Source organism: Rhinolophus sinicus, chromosome 18 (assembly GCF_057876585.1).
Source record: "Rhinolophus sinicus isolate RSI-liver-muscle chromosome 18, RSI-T2T, whole genome shotgun sequence".
Lineage (NCBI taxonomy): Eukaryota > Metazoa > Chordata > Mammalia > Chiroptera > Rhinolophidae > Rhinolophus > Rhinolophus sinicus.
The window spans coordinates 9,543,012-9,563,199 of NC_142518.1; the positions used below are offsets into that span (position 1 = coordinate 9,543,012).

General features: G+C 38.5%; 1 protein-coding gene across 3 annotated transcripts in view; it reads right to left on the bottom strand.

The window, feature by feature from the left end:
- The window catches only part of PIR (pirin), a 108,645-nt gene that overhangs the window by 43,521 nt on the left and 44,936 nt on the right, over positions 1-20,188 (bottom strand). For all 3 annotated transcript variants that reach the window (XR_002138553.3, XM_019746288.3, XM_019746287.3), the window contains exon 6: positions 10,490-10,574. Coding sequence is in view for 2 of the 3 variants with exons in the window: in XM_019746288.3 (XP_019601847.1) it covers positions 10,490-10,574 (85 nt within the window). In the remaining variant the exon portion in view is untranslated. The remainder of the gene's footprint in view (positions 1-10,489; positions 10,575-20,188) is intronic.

Below are 20,188 nucleotides of genomic sequence, written 5' to 3' on the forward strand. Positions count from 1 at the left end.
AAAGGTTAGCTCTGGGGAGGGAAGAAGAGAGGGGAAGGGAGCCAATGAGAGAATGAAACTCTCCCAGAAGTCTGGGTCCTGCGGGTTGCCAGATCCCAAAGCAGCGCTGGTTCCTAAGAGCCTCCCCACCCGCTGCGTTCAGCATGGGCAGGCCGCTCTCTCACCATGGACCTACTTCATGCCTGGCCTCCTGGGACAGGAGGCAGACCCACCTGGTCCTCTCCTCTCATTCATCGTTCCACCAAATTATTTTCTAATTTTTATTTTGAAATAATTTCAGACATACAGAAAAGTTACAAAAATAGTACAGAGAATGACCATACATCATTCACCCAGATACTCCAAAAGCTAACATGTTATCACAGATGCTTTAACATTCTTCCTTCTAGAAATATGTGAGAGAAAACATACAGACCTCATACCCCTTTATCTTGAAATAATTTTTAGTATGTATTTGCTAAAAGCAAATATTTTCCTACATGATTGTAGTGGAGTTATAAAAATTGTGAAATTGCTACAATATCAGTGAAAAAATTATGACCACTATACAGTACTATTATCTACGTATACATATTCAAATTGTGCCAGTTGTCTCAGTAGTGCCTTTTGCGGCAAAAAGAAGCAAAACTTTCTAAGCCAGGATGCAATCTGAGTTCCTGCTGCATTTAGTTGTCACGTCTAATCTCCTTACATCTGAAACTGTTCCTCAGTCTTTCTCTTTCATTAAAAGGACAGACCGTTTATTTTGTAGAATGTCTCTCAGTTTGGGTTTATCTAATGTTTCCTCATCATTAGACCAAATTTTTAAGTTCCTTTCCCTCTCAACTTTAGAGTTGTTTTTTTGTTTGTTTTAATTTCAAGACTTTAATTTTAATTCAGAAGAGCACAAAGGACAAAATAATGAACATATGTGTTGCCATATTTATTTCATATCTTTTTCTTTTACAGATAAAATCATATAGGTGAGAGCAATGTCCCCTAACTGGTTGCCTCCAATCCATTTTCTACACACAGAAAATGTGACCTTTCTAGAAGCCCCACTTAAAACCCTTTGGTGCTGTGGAAAACAAACCAACTAAGTAACTATAAAACAGCAACAAAGACAAACAGGCAATCACAAGCAGAAAGGGCAGGTTTGAAAAACAGCAAATGATCCCTAGAGAGATCTATGACCAGAATCTTAACATCTATGAGCCTGTTTTGGTTTGTAAAATAAGGAAATAATATGTACAACACAGGGCTGTTGTGATGATCAACTGTCATTGTATATCTGCATATACATATATACATACATATATATATATGTACGGACATGTGTGTTATATGTTTCTCACCATATCTGCACAATGCCTGCACTTAGTAGGCATTTAACAAATGTCAGTTCCCTTTCCTGCCCCTTCTTTCTCTTCTAACTTTCCTCCAACATCATGTAGGCCAAGAGGTTGCAGGGGCAGTTATCTATGCTTCTGATGAGCTGCGACCCAGGCCAGAGAAGGGTTATCACCACAGAGATGACCCCATGCTCCCCAGCACGTCCCCCTCAAGTCCAAGCTAATGAGTCTCCTCGCAGACTGTGCTAAACACTGAGCAAAGGTATGTAGGGTCACTGTTTCCCAAAGGTCTAAAGAATAGATCTTTGCTGTCCTCTTCAAGCACCTCGTGGCACTTAGGATGCTGTCTGTGTCCCAATGACCCCTGCAGTCTAGAATTGGTGACATAAGGTGGGATTTCTGATCACACAGCAACTGACAGCTCATTCATTATAAGATCTCTAAGCTTGCCAAGTACAGGCATTTAATACCCATCTTATAACCCAACATAAACAGCAAGAGAGAGGTGTCAGCTTTGTATCTCTGCCATCTGGGCAAGAGACAGGTTATTTCAGGACCTTTCACTAAATGTGGTGAGTGATATCGATAATAAAATACTCAATGATATTGCATAGAATGGTACCCACACAAATACACTTGAGATGATTTGCTTTCCAGAGTAAAATGTTCAGAATGTGTTTCAAACATTCCAGAATGGTCATACTATGGCCTGTGTTTATAAGTCATGGGTATATAACACTCAGAGCTGTCTCCAAAGATCCTATATTTTAAACAATAACAATTGCAACCCACAGGAAAATCTTCCCTATGGTTTAGTCCACACAGATAATATGAAACATTCATTGCATTAGAGACTAGCAGAAAAACTAAAAAATAAAGGAAATTTAACATTTTGAATGAGAAATGTATTAGCAATGTAAGCTCTTTGGAACGTAAATTCTCAGTATAAAGCCTTCTAAGTGCCCAGAATGGAGCCTAACCCTCTGGGGGACAAACTCCACAGATTATTTTCTTGCTAACAAAATAGCAAGAAAAAAAACATATTAAAAATCCCTGGAAACTTATCCTGCTCTTTAGAGACTAAGTGTACATTGAAGTTTTCCTAGCAACAAGACATTTAATACGATCATTTTTTTAATTAAAATAATACATGCTACTACTATTTCTTGGTTTTATTTGAACGGATCTTTTCTCCTCTTCAAATATACAGTATTCACAATTGGTTTTTAATTGCTCAGAAAATTTCAGAAAATAATTTAAGTATGTAGTTATAATAATAAAATTATATTTAGGGCTGTAAAATAGAAACTATCTTAGGCATTTGAACTTAGACTGAAACCTAGTTTATAGATAATTAAGAACTGAAACAGATAGAACTTTAAGGGTTAAATAAAGCTTCAGAAAACAATAGAAACCTGGAATAAGCAGAGAATGTCATAAATACCCCTAGGATTATTGTAGGACATATTTAGACAGCTGATTGTTTTTAAGAGAAAAATATTTTTAAATAGGACCTGGAAAATATTTTAAAAAATACACCCTTGTCAAAATTGAAATGTGTTTCAATTCTTAGAATAATTTCTTACTTTATATGGACTTTTAACGTAAGAGTCAAAGATGATTAATTCTCTTAAAGATAATACATTAGATAAACAGAATATAATCTTCAAACTGGTGAGATTATGCATTTAAAAATTTTCGAAAATAGTCATTTTTAAACCTATTTGCAAAATCTTGGGTTTATTTATCAACATACCCAAAGCACTACCAGTAAGAGTATTGGTCACTAAAGGTCCATTAATCCGTCTGGATCTTAGTGGTTAAGAGCCATAACGGGTTAGAATCTCAGCCCCAATACTCACTAGTTAATTGAACTTGAGTAAGTTACTTAACCTCTTTATATCTCAGTTTCCTCATCTGAAAAAATGGGGTAATAAGTCTTTGACTCATGGAGTTGTAAGGATTGTAGGTGTTAATACAGGGCACGTTCTTAGAGCAGTTTCTGGCAAACAGTAGGCACTGAATAAATGTTAGTACTTTGATTATTATTACCTCTACAAGATGGCTCAGCGAATTGTGAGTTCCTGAAAATATTCATGACATTCCCCATCATATATATTTGCCATTTTTTTCTCTTTTTCAAAGTCACATTTTTAAAAAATGCAATTGTACCTCACCATACATGAAAGTTAATTTCAGGTGTAGATATATCAGTAAGAAAGCAAAACAACAAAGCATCTGTAATGGAGAGAATATTTTCATGATCTTGGGTTAGAAAAAAGTTGTTAAAGAGGCCACATAAAGCACAAACCATTAATAAAGACATTGACTCATTTAAAGATTAAAATGCAGAAAATATATTAATATAGAAGGGTGGAAAAGAGGCAAAAGGGAGGAGATATCTGCAACACAAATAACTGACAATGACCAGTATTCAGAATATATAAAGAGATCCTACAAATCAATATAAAAAAGACGGACAACCCATCCAAAGGAAAATGACATGACAATTTTATATTTCAGGCAGTGGTTCATGTTCATCCCTGCTCTGAAGACTTACTGATTAACATCCATAACCGTCATGGGTATATTCTGAGTATGAGGGAAACTGTGCTTGAATATTCTAATGTACTACTGGTAGGTAGACAGCTTTGCAAAAGCTACCCATGAATTAAATCATATATTATATGTAGTGAACAAAATCAGCCTTCACTCTGTCTATGAAAACACCTGAAAATCTAAAATTCCACATGAACCATTCATATTTGGGGCATTCTTCTTTAAAAAGCAGATAATGACAACGAAAGTGCTCCATTTGGGCAGGAACTCTGAGGAGAACTCACCATGTATTTCTCTAGGCTCAGTTTTTTTAAAAAAAAAATCACAAGAGAAAAAAATGACTAAAACTGAAAGCAACAAACAAGACAGAGAAACTCATAGACACAGACAACAGTTTAGTGGTTACCAGAGGGTAAGGGGGGTGGGGGGTGGTAGATGAGGGTAAGGGGGATCAAATACATGGTGATGGAAGGAGAACTGACTCTGGGTGGTGAATACACCATGTGATATATAATTGATGTATTACAGAATTGTACACCTCAAACCTATATGATTTTACTAACCAATGTCACCCCAATAAATTTAATACAAAAATTTTTTTAAATCCTTCTTCATGTTTAAGTCATTGACACTACAGAACACTATGTGGCACTTTGATCTAAGATCGTAAGCTTTGGTGAGTTGACTGTAAGATACCTTCTGCTTCCTACTATCCGTGCCCTATGTAATCCCCTCTCTCTAGGTGTGGGCTGCATCTAGTGACTTGGTTCGAAGGAGCAGAATAACGCAAAAGCAATGGGCTGTCACTTCTGAGATTAGACTTTGGCTTCCATCTTGCTCACCCTTTTTGGCTCTCTCACTTGCCAGCTCGATGAAGCCAACAGCCATGTTGGGAGCTGCCCTATGGAGAGGTCCACGTGGTAAGAAACTGACAAAGGACTGCAGCCAATAACCCTCAAAAAACCAAATGCTGCCAACAACCACATGGATGTGAACTTGGAAGTGCATCCTTCCCAGTCAAGCCTGGCTGACACCTCAGTTGCAGCCTTGTAAGAGTCCTTGAGCCAGAGGACATAGCTAACCTGTGAGATAACAAATGTTGCTTTAAGTCACTACGCTTTGGGGTAATTTTTAAGCAGCAATATAGATAACTGATACAATAAGATCTCTTTCGGGGCCGGCCCAGTGGCTCAGGTGGTTGGAGCTTCGTGCGCCTAACTCCGAAGGCTGCCAGTTCAATTCCCACATGGGCCAGTGGGCTCTCAACCACAAGGTTGCCGGTTCAACTCCTCAAGTCCCGCAAGGGATGGTGGGCTGCGCCCCCTGCAACTAAGATTGAACACGACACCTTGAGCTGAGCTGCCGCTGAGTTTCCGCATGGCTCAGTTGGTTGGAACGCGGGCTCTCAACCACAAGATTACTGGTTCGACTCCCTCAAGGGATAGTGGGCGGCACTCCCTGCAACTAGTAACGGCAACTGGACCTGGAGCTGAGCTGCGCCCTCCACAACTAAGACTGAAAGGACAACAACTTGAAGCTGAATGGCACCCTCCACAACTAAGACTGAAAGGACAACAACTTGACTTGGAAAAAAATCCTGGAAGTACACACTGTTCCCCAGTAAAGTCCTGTTCCCCTCCCCCAATAAAATCTTTAAAAAAAAAAAAAAAAAAGATCTGTGTCAACCTGTCCTAATGTGATTTACTGAGTAGCTACTGTATGTATGGCATTAAAATCTACTTTCTAAAGAGTGTTTTGAAGCATTTATTTCCTCCCCCCACCCCAAGCTTTGTTAACATACAATTGGTGTGGCTCCTTTCTTCTTTCCCCTTGAAGGCAAACATGGAAGCAAAAATATGTATATTAATATTCAAGAGAGTACATTAGTTTCCTATTGCTGCTCTAACAAATTGCCACACACTTGGTGGCTTAAAACAACAAAATTTTATTATCTTACAGTTCTGGAGGTCAGATGTCCAAAAATGGGTCTCCAAGGTCTAAAATCAAGGTGTCAGCAGGGCACCATTCCTTCTGGAGGCTTTAGGGAAGAATTTGTTTCCTTGCCTTTTCCAGCTTCTAGAGCAGGGGTGTCCAAACTGTGGCCCGCAATCCATTGTTAATTGGCCCACAGCAAATTCCAAAAATATATTTATTTTACTTAAATAAACCAGGTAAGTCAATACGTACTTCACCTCGAGTGAGTGGCCCGGCTGTTTGTGTATTTTACCGCATGTGGCTCTTGGTGAAAACTGTTGAAAAAAGTTTGGACACCCCTGGTCTAGAGTCTACCCCTATTCCTTAGCTTGTGGCTCCTTCCATTTAAAACCCAGCAATTGTATCATTCTGACCTCTGCTTTTAATGTTCTCTCTCTCTCTCTCTCTCTCTCTCTCTCTCGCTCTCGCTCTCGCTCTCGCTCTCTCTCTCCCTTTCATTTATACAGATCCTTATGATTACATTGGGCCCAGCTGGATTATGCAGGCTAATCTCCCCATCTCAAGATCCTTCATTTTGTCGCATCTGTAACTTCCCTTTACATATTTGCATGTTCCAGGGTGTGGGGACAGAGCTCCAGAGAGCAGTTTCCAGGCTCTCGGCCTCACATAGAAAGGTGCTGGCTCAGGTAGTAGATGGCCATCAACTGTGACTAGTTGGCCATTGGCTGTTACCGGTTAGCCATTAGCCACTAGCCACTGATATAACTGCCGTGGCTACGCTAGCAAGGGGTGGGGTGGCATGGCGTGGCATGGCAGGGTGTGTATTGCGATTGCAGTTAGCAAATGAGGTTGGTTGGCAGAGACAAGTGGACAGCGGGTTGCGGATCATGTGGCTCCTGCTTCCTGTGTCTCCAACCAGCCGCCAGCGAGACTATAGTGGTGTGACTTCCCTATCTATGGCTCCGTGGGTGTTCCTTTTTGGCCTCACCTTGTCCTGCGTTCTTATGTGGGGAGCGGGAGCTGAGACCCTGCATGACACAGGGATTAGGCATAGCCATTATTCTACTAACCACAGAGGGGTAGGCTATATTATTTCTAAAGAAACTTTGTTGATTCATGTACATATACTTTACAGTTAAAAGTTGGGGGATGCAAAAAAGGTTTACATAATTAAGTTTTTCCATAACATAACAATCCTCCATTTTTAACATTTCAGATCATGCTTTTAAATACCTAGTAACAGAGGTGCTGTGAAGGAAGATGGGGAAAACAGTGGCTGTTCAGGGCCAAATTTTGATGTAGTCAATCAGAAGACAAAGGGAACATGAGGACCAGAAGGCATGTTTCTTGGAAATGATTGATATTTTCCTAGAAATAAAAGTTTATGTCTTTCTCAATGAATGATAACAAACAGTGTTACCTGTATATCAGTTTACAGGAAGGAAAATCAGATTGTTCTGCAAGAAATGGTACAAGTCACTGCAAAAAAGAAAGAAAGAAAGGAAACAAAGAAAGGAAGGAAGAAAGGAAGAAAGGAAGGAAGGAAAAAAGGAAGAAGAAAAGAAAACAACTACTTACTCTTATTTTAGCCAAGAAATAACATGAAAAACGTGTGGCCAATGTGAAAAGAATCTAGTACTGTCAGAGACTTGACAAATTGGATTCTTTGTAAGTGAAGCACCGTGCAGCGCTATTCCTGATACTAACTGCCTTCCAAATCATCACTGCATGAAACATCTGTTTTCTGCAAGATTAGCACAACTCCACAGAAACATGCCTTACCCAGAGGAAATAAAAAAGATGGTAAAAATTGATTCCAATACTATTTGCAGGCAGGAATTCAGATAAAACCTAGCCTGATTCATGAGAAATGTTACCAGTGTCCTTTAACTGGATGTCCCTTGGGAAATATGCATTTTCCTGGCATCAGAGATGGCATGGTGCAATAAATGCCTGTTTCTATCCCATTCATTTGGTAATGATACAATGCAGTCAACATTAAATTAGTGAGACTGCAAAGCTTATGCCAAAAGCCAAACATAACCCAGACAGTCACGTCAAGTCTATTTACCATAAGAAAACAATCAAAATACAACAAACAAAACATGTCCAGGACCCAGCCAGGGGCCAACACATTTCAAGGAATATTGATGCAGCAAAGCACAGAAACATAATTAATTTAGACAGTCCTTGGATTTTATAATGGAATTTGACCTGGAAAGGTGGTTTTTAGGGAAAAAAGACAAAGGGTGACCTTGACTTGAATGACCGAATAATAAAATTTACACGGCATAATTTTACCAGCTATTATATCTGATCACAGGCAGTCAGAACTATCAAGTCTATAAATAATAAGTACTTTATAATATCTGAATTAACTGTTTGGTACTGGACAGAGAAGCCTCAACCTTTGGATTTGTCACCTAATACAAGGTAAGCATGAATGAATATGCGTGTGTGTGTGTGTGTGTGTCAGAGAGAGAGAGAGAGAGAGAGAGAGAGAGAGAGAGAGAAACACTATAACTGAAAGTGATGTCTTAGAAAAAACAAGTTTTTCTGCTTCATATCTAGGTTTATAAAAGACTTATTTAAAGTGGGTTTACAGTGACTCAATAATAACCATGCATTTCTAAGTTACTTGCTTTTGTATCCCTCTAAAAATGTTTTTGGAAACAAATGTCAGGTTTAAAATTCATAATGATGAAATGATATACAAGTACAGTTTTGTAAAGTGACAGACACACATTCTCTCATGAGGGAATATAGAGCAGTGGCTAAGTGCAAACTTAGAGCAGAAATGAACATGAACCATACACTTAGTGGTGTCCTGGAGAAACTGGCACTCTCATACACTGCTGACGGAAAGTGTGACTGCCTTTTTGGACTGCAACCTGACAAAACCTTTTCAAATTAAACATGCATATACCTTGTGACCATCTCTGGAAACCGGCTGCATCAAAATAAGTCCCCATACAGAAGGGTACGTGAACGAGGATGTGCACAGCAGACCAGTATGCAGTAACCAAGCACGAGGAACAAAGGGAGTGCCTGCTGACAGGAAATAGCTAAATGCACTGCAGCCAAGCCACGGCACAGAATACCACCATTACGGAGAGCCACGCGAGCAGATTGGGAAAGATTTCCATGAGGCATAGTTTGGTCAAAAAGGCAAGATGCAAAAATGTACTTATGATTCCATTTTGCTAAAACAATGACAAAGTAGCTCTGTATGTGTGTATTTACAAATACATATATGTCAGTGTAGAAAAGTAAGTGTGGAGGAAAACACAGCAAAATCTAATCAGAGAATGTATCTGGGATTTCTCCTAGATCTGGGATATAGAGAGAAGGTACTGTGATGGGCGGATAAGAGAGGAAAAGGTACTGGAGGGATGCAAACTCAAAAGAGAAAAAAGTTAAAGCATATGTGCTATCACACTTATTGTTATAAAAATTGTGTATAAGGGTACACATACATGATGTGATCAAACAACACGGTAAACGTTTGAATAAAAAAATTTATTACAGCAAAAGGCACGTTGCCATTAAGCCCCCTCAAAATACTCCCCCTCACTTTGAACACACTTATCCCATCGTTCTTGCCATTTTCTGAAGCAGTTCTGGAATCCTCTTTTGTGAGTGTCTTTACTTTACCCTCCATCATGACAGTGCGCTGTGTCACATATCACTTCTGGTACGGCAATTTCTGTCAAATAAAAACATTAAGGTGTGTCCTCATCCACTTCATTCTCTGGATCTGGCACCGTGCAACTCCTGGTTCTTCCCCAAAGGTAAACATTTTGAATCGATTCAGGACATCCAGGCAGCCATGACAGCGCATGAAAGAGGACTTCCAGGGCTGCTTCAGAAAGTGGCAAGAGCGATAGGATAAATGTATTTGAAACGGGGGGGAGGGGGGCTGGAGGGGGGAGTATTTTGAGGGGCCTTAATCACAATGTGTCTTTTACTATAATAAATTTTTTATTGAAACATTCACTGTATTTTGTGATCACACCTCATATGTTTAAGTGATTTAAAAAGCTTTTCAGTACTTAAAAATAGCCAGAATGAAAGAAAAAAAAAAAAGAACAAAATAATGGGTCCAAGATTGATGCCTCATGATTTCAGGCACAACCAGTTTTTAAAAAACTAAAATTGGCCTTAAATGCTTGGGAGTTTCCTAATTATTATTTGTATTTAAATGTCAACTTAAAGGAAAAGTCTTCTATAGCAATACCTTTATTCAAGAGATGATGTATCACAATCCAGGATGTACTTGTTCATAAGTAACAAGGTTGGAATTTGCCTCCAGGAGCACTGGGAGTCAACATGGGCCAAGCAGGTGGGAGACATGTGTAAAAGTCCTGCCTGTCCAGCAAGTCTTTACAAGGCCTTGACAAGAAGCTCATCTGTTGGGCCTTAATGTTCACACCTGTAAAATGAGGGAGGTGGCCCAGACAGTCCAGCCATGACATTCTATGAATTCTTCCTGATTTTCCTAACTTGAAAGGGCCAGCAGTATTTGCTAGCCATAATTAAACATAAACTAAGTCCACAGAACTTTGCGTTGAGGTTCAGAAACCACCACATTCCAGAGAAAGTGGCCCTTTGTTTGTCTGTTTGTTTTTCCTGAAATGATCACTAAATCCCAGAACCCATCATACCTTTAGGAACAGGCTGGGAATGTTTTGCTCCTTGGTCCAATTTGAAATCCAAATATAAGGTTGGTGTGCGAGTGTAAATCTTGGACTGAAAAGAAAAAGGAAACCATCAGCATCTCTCCAAGAATAAGGTTCTTCTTTACTTCAGCTAGGCTCTTTTGTGATTGGTCCCAGGCCTGCATCCATTATATTTACAATTTCTCCTTGGAAAGTGCAGTTAAAGTAGCAGGAGGGGTATGGATGGGCTGCCAATACAGCACCTTCTTAAGGGTTTTGGTCTAAAAGTTAGCCCTCCTAACTTCACAATATGGTTGACAAGCTAATTTCAGGATGACAGCTATCTCTCCACAACCACTTCTTAAATATGGTCCGATGCTAATAGTTTACTGGCCAACAGTTGTTCCAACTTCCTCACTTCCAGTCTTCCACTTGATATGGAAGGTTATCTCACATCCAAAAGTATGTTTCTTCCCCAGGTCTCAATAAAGCCATGCCCATTTTGCAATTCAAAAGAAGTGGCTTGTAAATATTATTTGTTCTAACTTGGCCCTGTTAAGCAAAAAAAGGTGGACTACCACTGCTGACTTGAAAAAGCCATGACTCCACATGTAAGGGAAGACAAACTTTCCCAGGATTTTCCATTGTACACAGTGGCTTTAATTCTGTCAACAGGTAAACAGAGTTTGTAATTCGATATGATACCATTCTGAATCACTGGCATAGATCAAAACGCAAGGGATGATTACCATTGCTATAAACTTGATGATGCCTCATTGTTTATCACAAAACCCCAGTGGTTCTGTTCTACTTTTTTAAACTTAAAATACACACAAAAACGAAAAAGCACATAATGCCGGATTTGGCAAGGATGTGGAGTAACTGGAACTTTCATACACTGCTGGTAGGACTATAACTTGGTATAAACACTTTAGAAAACTGCTTGGCAGTACGTGGTACTGATGAATATGGGCATAATCTGTGACCAAGCATTCCAACTCAGAAGAGTATCCCCAACAGAACTGTTCGCCTAAAGACAAGTCTATGATCCTTGATAGTGACACTGTCAGAAACAGACAACAACTGGGAATAGTCCAAATATCTTCAATGATAGGATGGATAAATGAATCGTAATATACTTTTAAAATGGAATACTACACAGCAAGGAGAATGAATGAACTCTACTATGTGCAACAAGTCAGATGAATCTCACAAGCACAATTTTGAGCAAATGAGGGCAGATACATATACCACTGATTCCATTTCTATAAAGTTCAAACCAAAGCCAAACTAATCTGTGGCATCAGAGGTGAGAAAAGTAGTCACCTTGGGAAGGTTAGCAACCGGAAGAGGTTCCAAAGGGGACTTCTGGGGCCTGACAATGTTCTGTTTCTTAACCTGGCTTCTGGTTTCATGGAAGCATTCACTTGGTGAAAATTCTCTGAGCTATACACTTGATTTGTTTACTTTTCTGTTTATATGTTTCATTTTATTTAATTTTTTTCTTTACTTTTTAAATTACAGTTGACGTTTAATATTATCTTATTAGTTTCAGGTGTACAGCATAGTGGTTAGACATTCATATAGCTTATGAAGTGATCCCCCCAATTAGTCTAGTACCCACCTGGCACTACACACAGTTATTACAATATTATTGACTGTATTCTCTATGCTGTACTTTACATCCCCGTGACTATTTTATAACTGCCAATTTGTATTTCTTAATCCCTTTACCTTTTTCACCCAGCTCCCCAATGCCCCTCTCATCTGGCAACCATCAGCTTGTTCTCTGTATCTATGTGTCTGTTTCTGTTTTTTTTGTTCATTTATTTTGTTCTTTAGATTCCACATATAAGTGAGATCATATGGTATTTGTCTTTCTCAGTCTGACTTATTTCACTTAGTACAATACTCTCTAGGTCCATCCATGTTGTTGCAAATGGTAAGATTTCATTCTTTTTTATGGCCAAGTAATATTCCATTGTATGTATGTACTACATCTTTTTATATATGTTATATTTTAATAAAAAGCTTATATTCATTAAAAACATGCATGTGTAAATAGACTAAAAGACAGAATCCAGAGCCCAGAATTATTGACTATCCTTGATAAAAGCATCTTTTTGCAGAGATTAATTATGTAAACTCCACAAGGACATGGACATTTCTGCCTTTTTCACCCAGGGCCAACCCACAGTGCCTGTCACATAGTAGGTGCTCAATAAATATTTATTGAATGATGTTCCCTATTGTAAAACCCCATGTATAATAATAAATATATTTACAGTATACAGAGGGTATTTATCAACATCTTTACCTACATGTAGCAAAATGCCTCTTTTCAGAATGGGCGATTTGATATGGTCAAAGTTTATGTCTGTATATTAAATTTTGGAATAGAGAACTGTAAATAATGCTATCAGAAGATTGCTCCCTTTCCTATGAATGTTTTGGACTTTAAGTGGTCTGGTAGGTGGTGTTACATGGCTTAGAAGATCAAGCTACATCAATACAGCTTCAAAGACCGGAAAAGGAAATTCCTTTATGCACACATAAATGAAACCAGAAAGACCCGTGGCATCAGGTGCAGCCTGAGGCCAAAGATTCACAATCAATCTAAAGAGCTGGAAACATACGTAACACAAGGGCAGCACCCATGGGACACAGCAGCAGATTCTCTAGGAACATTAGATTTGTAAGGCACCATATGGAAAGAATCTGGTTTTGTCTGATGAAGCCTTCTAAGATTACCTCTAAAAAGATCAAGGGTAAATGTCACATAATACCAGATGACTCCTCTGTCTGGGCAATATTTTGCTCTCTTCCAGAAAAAGAATTCCTGTTTGGTTTAAGCATCTTTCTTAACCTTTGCCTCAGACAAATGCAGTATCCCTGCCCACAGTGAAGACATCAGTTACCAGAAGGCTCTTGGCTTCATTTTTACTAGAATTCTCCCACAATGTAGTCATTAAAATAACCTTGAACTGGAAACCAGGAGTCTTTGATACTAGGATCGCTTATCCTGCTGACTAGCAAAGCACTTGTCTTCTTCGGGGCTTAGTTCACTCATCTGAAAATCTCGTGTTGGGACTCACTGATGTCGCAGTCTATTTCTGGTTCCCTGAATTCTGAGTCAGAAAATCAATGTTTTCCTCCACGTTTTCATTTTCAAATTCCCTTCCAATTTCTCAGACTGGAGCTGTAGGGAAGTGAGATGAGGCTGGGTAAAGGGAGGGTAACTAGGGCCGTGGGGAATGATCAGCTCACCCTATTGTTGCCCTCAAATCCAGTCACCAGTCTTGCCCTCTAAGCTAGTCCTGCCTCTAGTTTCTCAACCTAATCATATTGTCCAAAAAATAGTAACCTGTATCTATTAATATGGAGACTGTAGCTGCATAATAGATACACATGGGAGTGCACACAGAATTCTGTACTTATGTATTCACTTATAAAATTTTAAACAGAAATCAGGGAGAGACGTTCTAACATAACAAAGCCACAAATATATCCCATTGTCTTATAGTGTGAAAAGGGCTAAAGGGAAATTTTTAATTCATTTTGAAGGTATTTTTTCACAACATCAATGCACCTTAAAACAGAATTCTGATTCTAACAACTTCTTTTGTACTGAAAATCAGATCAACGAAGGTGTTAATGCAATACATGTCTTGAATAATCAACTACCCAAAACTTAAATATATATATATTCCAATAAACCCATAATGAGATAAAATTCAATTTGGAAGCTGTTCTCATGAGTGTGTATGTAGGTGTATATATATATATATATATATATATATATATATATATATATATACACACACACAAACATACAGGTACTCATATATAGTTTTTGAAAATCAGGTAGTGTGTTTTTTTTTCAATTTTGGTAATTCTGCTAGAATAGCAAATGTAAATTATATTCATTTAACTCAAGGATAATGCCAGCCTCAAATACACTTTGAGCAAACCTGGATTTAATTTTTCTATTGCACACTGTCAGTTTGCAACCATCAACAAATATCTTCATTAGGCACATTCTTTCCTGTGTCCTGGTTTTTTGTTTTTTAATGCATAGTATTAAACTATCAATAGACCCTCTAAATAGAATGAGAATTTAATTAAACCAATTGTTCTTTTTTTGGTTAAAACTTAGCTATCAGTGTATATATTTTCACAGGATTAAAATAAATTGGTCAATAACAGCCTAAAATAAAACATTCCTCTTCAGATCTGTTTCAGCATGAACAGAACTAATGCTCATCAATTCCATCAGCAGCATTCTTTTCTTTTTCCTCGTCTCTGTTTTGGTCTTAATAGTATATGCACGGGTACTGAAATCCAAAGCTATTCCTCTCTTGTCTTTCTTCTCATTTCATAATTCTCTGTTAAAAGTATTTAGAAAACTTATCTTAAATGTTTTAGTCTGTAATGGCTTAAAATCTTGTAGTTCAAATATCAAGTAGGCAAAGCTTCTAGAAGGTAAGTAACGTAACTATTCATGAGGTTAAGGGTAAATTTTGGCTAACCTACAACAACAGGAGTGCTACCAAATCCAGACAAGCCTTGTCTCTTTTTCTCTATAAATATGTCAGAATTAAACCCTTAATGAGCCTAAGACACCACTCCAATAATGACCGCAAAACAACCAAGACCAAACAGGGTCTACAAAACTACTTCCTTCCGGAGCCCAGCTACCTTCATCTTATACCCTTCAAAGACTTCCCGCTCACCCTGGCTTTTGGTATGATATCCTTGTCAAGCTGGCTTCCTTCCTCTGTTTTTATTCATCAATGTGATCTTAATGAGGAGATGAAATCATTTCCACATGGAGCCATGTGGCTTACAAACATTTTCCCAGAGCATGCTATGTTGGTTGCTGTGTGTGAACATGGCAAAGGAGCTACCTTCCATTTTGCCACTGCTCCTTTCATAATTAAGGGCCACCCATTTATCCCTGCATGCTGTTAATTTTGCCACCATGCTGGCCTTCCCTAAAAGCAAGTGGCAGCAATTTGTCACATGTCAGAGCTGTAATAAATGCTTTCACATTTCTTTATGGGAACTACTTCAAAGACCCTTTGTGATTTAGTGATTTTTCAGGAAATGCACTCAAATTCTCAATTTTACTATGTTGCTTAAGCAAATTATTCTAAGTAACTGTACTAACAAGTGTGAATCCTCAATATTTGATAAGAGAAACAGTGTTTCTACCTATTCCTGGACCCTCACCCTCATTTTGGATCACCTCCCCTAATGTCGAACATTATGTTTTATGGTTTTTTTCATTTGCATCATTGCTAAATTTTGATGTATGTATTTGCACATAAATCTTTGACCACATTTCTATTTTATTCCTTCACAATGAAATTTTGGGACTAAAAGTCTAGACATTTTAAAGACTCTTGATATATCCGTAAGTTTATGGCTAAATGCAATGTGGCCAAAAGCAACCGGTCAACATGATCATATGATTGATTGAACAGTAATTCTGAACATGTCTACTGCTAGTCATTGGTTTTTCTAGTCTTGGTAATTTTGCTACACCACAGGGCAGTTTTCAACTCATCATGTGCTCTAAATATTGTTTTTCCGCTATCTAATCCCTTATTGTTAGAAAGTGAACTCATTCCAACAAATCCCCTATTGTTGCACATTTTGGCTTTTCCCCCCAATATATCCCTGCCACAAACATAGCAGGAAAGGATTAATTGCTGGGAAAAAAAGTAAAGGAAAAGAGAATGTACCCAAGAATCTGAAAATATGGATGAAAACAAAAAAATAAGGAAAAAAGCTTAACCTAAAAAAACAGTTTAAAGGCACCGTCTCCACAGTACAAATACCAATGTGTGGATAACCATTGTCTAGCAGTATTTGTTTTTGAACAAAGAATCATTTTGGTCAATTGTTTTACTAACTGACTTGCTTTCATCCAAATCGTTTTTTTGTCAAATCACTTGGTAACTACCTGCAAAAAGTACCCATCTCATCAAAATGCTGACCACCCAATTTTTAAAAAATCTTAGCTAACTTAAGAAGCAGAAATTTATTATCTCTTTAATCTTTTAATTTGACTATTAGTTTGGGTGATACAATTATTTTTAATTTACCAAATACTATTAAATATTATTAATATGAGAATAACAATAGTGAAATATATTAAGTGCTTAGTATGTACCAGGTGTTATTCTAGGTGCTTCATGCGTATTAATTAGGCCACTTGTACTTGCCTTTTTATAAGCTATCTGCTCATTAACCTATTCAAGTTTTCATTCATTATTAATTAACTCCTTTATTTGAGCAATACTGATAGACAGCCTGTAGTGTGCTAGTCATTGGACATGTATATTCATTAATAGATCTGCTCAGGCTTTGTAGACAATTTAACAAATTAAATATAAAATCATACAGGCTATAAAAGAAATAGATAGGGTATGGGGGGATGGAAGGCCTCGAATGAGAAGAGCTACGGGTAAGAGGTTTCTGGGCAAAGGAAGGAGCACAGCATGTGCAAATGCCTGGAGGCAGGGAAGACCCTGGAGGACTCAGAAACCAGAGGAGAGCAACATGCAGACACAAAGAAGTTGCTGGAAAGAATGCCGTGAGTTGAGTTTAGAGAATTAGAAAAGACCCAGTCAGGTGTAGACCAAAGTAAGGTATTTGGGATTTCTTTAAACTACAATGGGAACACATTGATCCAATTTTTATCTTAAAGAGATGTCTTGAGCTACTATGTGGAGAACTGGAAAGGAGTAAGGAGAGGAGAGAGGAGCCCCCTGAAGAGGCTGCTGCAGTGGGCCTGGCCAGGGCTGGGCAGGGGATGGGAGAGAGGTAGATAGATTTATTAATAAAATCTATTTGGGAAACAGAAAGGTTTTGCTAATGGACTAGATGTGGGTGGGGGAGGAAAAGGAATAAGGATGACCGCCACTTGAGCAGTGAGTGATGGTGCCATTCATTCATTAAGATGGAGAAGACTGGAAGGGAAACAAATTTTCCTTTGTTTGTTGTCAAAACAGGCAGGGGAAGGGGGAGTAAGACTTCAACTTTTGCTATTTAAAATCTGACATGCCTGGGAACCACGCAAATGATGTGAAGTACGGCGAGTACGCAGAGATCAGAGGTGAGGATTGTGCTGTGAATATAAATGTGGGAGTTACAAGACTATAAATGACATCTAAATCTATGGGATGGATAAGGTCACCTAGAGAGATAATATTCAATGACAGAGAAAACTCAGGACTGAGATGCAGGGAACTTGAGCATTTAGGGGTCTGGGGTAGAGGAAAACGCACCTCCCTAAGAAAGGAAACTGAGAAGAAGCAAAGGAGCATCCAGAGATACAAGAATGCATTATCTCAGAGGCCAAAGGAAGGAGAGAAGGTGCAGAGAAGGAAGAAGCATGGAAAGGAAGAAGTAACGTGAGGAAGAGGAAAAAAAGACTTCTGGGTTTGGCCACATGCAAGTCAGTGGTGATTCAGTGCACTGACGGGGTGGATGCCAGGCTGAGAGCCTAGAAGGGGTGGGAAAGTAGAGATAACATGTGCAGACATATCTTTCGTGAAGTATGACTCTGGGAGGGAGCAGAGAACTGGGGGATAGGGGTCAAGAGTTGGGCACGTTTCTTATCAATTTATGAGATGTGTTGTTGTTTTTAAAAATAAATTAAGGCTATTAGCCTTTAATAGTATCTGTTGTAAAAACCTCCCAGTTTGTTTCTGGCCTTTAATTTCATTTATAGCGTTTCTGACATGGGTCAGATTTGTCAGCCTTTTCCTTTCAATGCTTTTTAAACTTAGAAAGTCTTTCTCCATCCAAAGATGACATTAAATATCTGCCTATATTTATCTAGTTCAACATTTTTTCCCCCACCCTTAGGTCAACATTTTTAACATTTAATTATTTGATCTATGTCAAATTTATTTTATTATTACTTGTGAGATCATGAGATAAACTAGTTTCTTTTCATGAATGGTTAACCAGTGATCCCAGATGACTTAGTCTTCCCTTTTCCCCAGTTGATGATAACCTTCTTCATCATTATTAAGTTGGCATATACACTTGGGTCTATTTCAGGTAGATTCTCTTTCTGTCGATCACAAGGAAGAGCCTCAATGGAGAAAACTTCACTAATTAACTCAGGAGCCCCAACTAATAGAAGATCTACTCGTAAGGAGTTCTTGTCATCATCTAGTACATCTCCCACGGGGTTTCCCAATCTCCTCAGTTTCCTTCTACCACTTTCCCACTCTCATGGTCTGCTGGGCTTTGCACTGGGGAGAAAACCCATCAGCACAGTCCCATTCTCCCCACCACTTACACCTTCACACACACTAACGAAATTTACTGCCACATCCTTTGGCCCCTGCATGGAGAACCTTATCTTTCTCTTTCCTGTGGAGATCTTAAGGCTTTGAGGAAATTAAAAGTAGATTTACCACATTATTTAAAGCAAACTTCCAACTCTCACTGTTTAGAATAGGCTGATGCTCTTCAAGGAAATGATAAGTCTTCTGTCCCTAATCCAAAGCACACTGATATCTGAATTCTTGATTATTTTAAAGAATGCTGATAAGGAGTGGGAGAGATTAGTTTATATCTGCAGTGGGAAGGATTAAAACCTTGTAATCATATTTTTGACATATACATGAAGTGCTACACAAAGAGAAAACAAGAAACTCTTAGGCAAAATGCCAATGACTCTGTATAGGGTGAGAGAGAGGGCCAACAACATTCTTAACTTCAGTCAACCATGAAGGATTGTGGAAAATCTTGAGCATCAAACTGTCCAGCTGACCAAGAATTTTGCACGTAGCTGAAGTATCCTACAGTCTAGCCTCCACAACATCTTTTTTCAAGCAGCACATTCATCAACAGTAACATTCTAGTCCCTCTCCTTTTTTTTAGGGGAGAGGCAGTGAGGAAAGAAGAGCTAAGGCAAGGGACTGTCACCATCCTGAAATTTGACCGTAGACATGTTCATTGTGAAACTGGACTTTGATTTCTTCACCTTTGAGTCAGCATTCTTGACTGAAGTTGGGTTATAGATGTTCTAATTTTTTTGAAAATTAAAAACAGAGAAAGCACAAATGCTCATCTCTTATATGACCAATCCATTCATAATCCTACAAAGGCAACAGCACAATAAAACTACAAATAACCCCCAACTATGCCAACAGGGAGCCTTCCTATCCCTTATCACCCATCCATGGGTAACATGTTCCAAGGCGGAGTGAGAAAATCTATTAACCAGTGCTAGAATATTCTTCACAGGACTTCATAACATTTTAAATCTCTACTAGTCACATTTGGTATTTACTAAGATGTTTTTATGAGCTCTTGTGAGAAAGTGCGTTGAGATTGAGAAACTATTTGGCAAAGATAAGGTTTCATAGAGCTCTGGGGACTGACACCTTTGTGTAGCTATGATTAAGACAAAATTTATTATGACACAGGGCTTCTCCTTTGTGATCGTTTCAGGACATTCTGATGTTGTCAGGGGTGTCTCCTTGTATAGATACGTGCCTGAGGGTACTCTTTTGGTGTAGAAAGAGTTTCATTCTGAAGCTCCCTTCCATGAAAATGAGCTAAAGCATTCCCAAACTGGAGAGAGAGACATACTCAGCAAGTTTATGTACAAGGGCTGAATGGTGTGATAAGGCAAGGGTGCAGTCAAATAAAATGGGGCAAAATTAGGAAACCTGA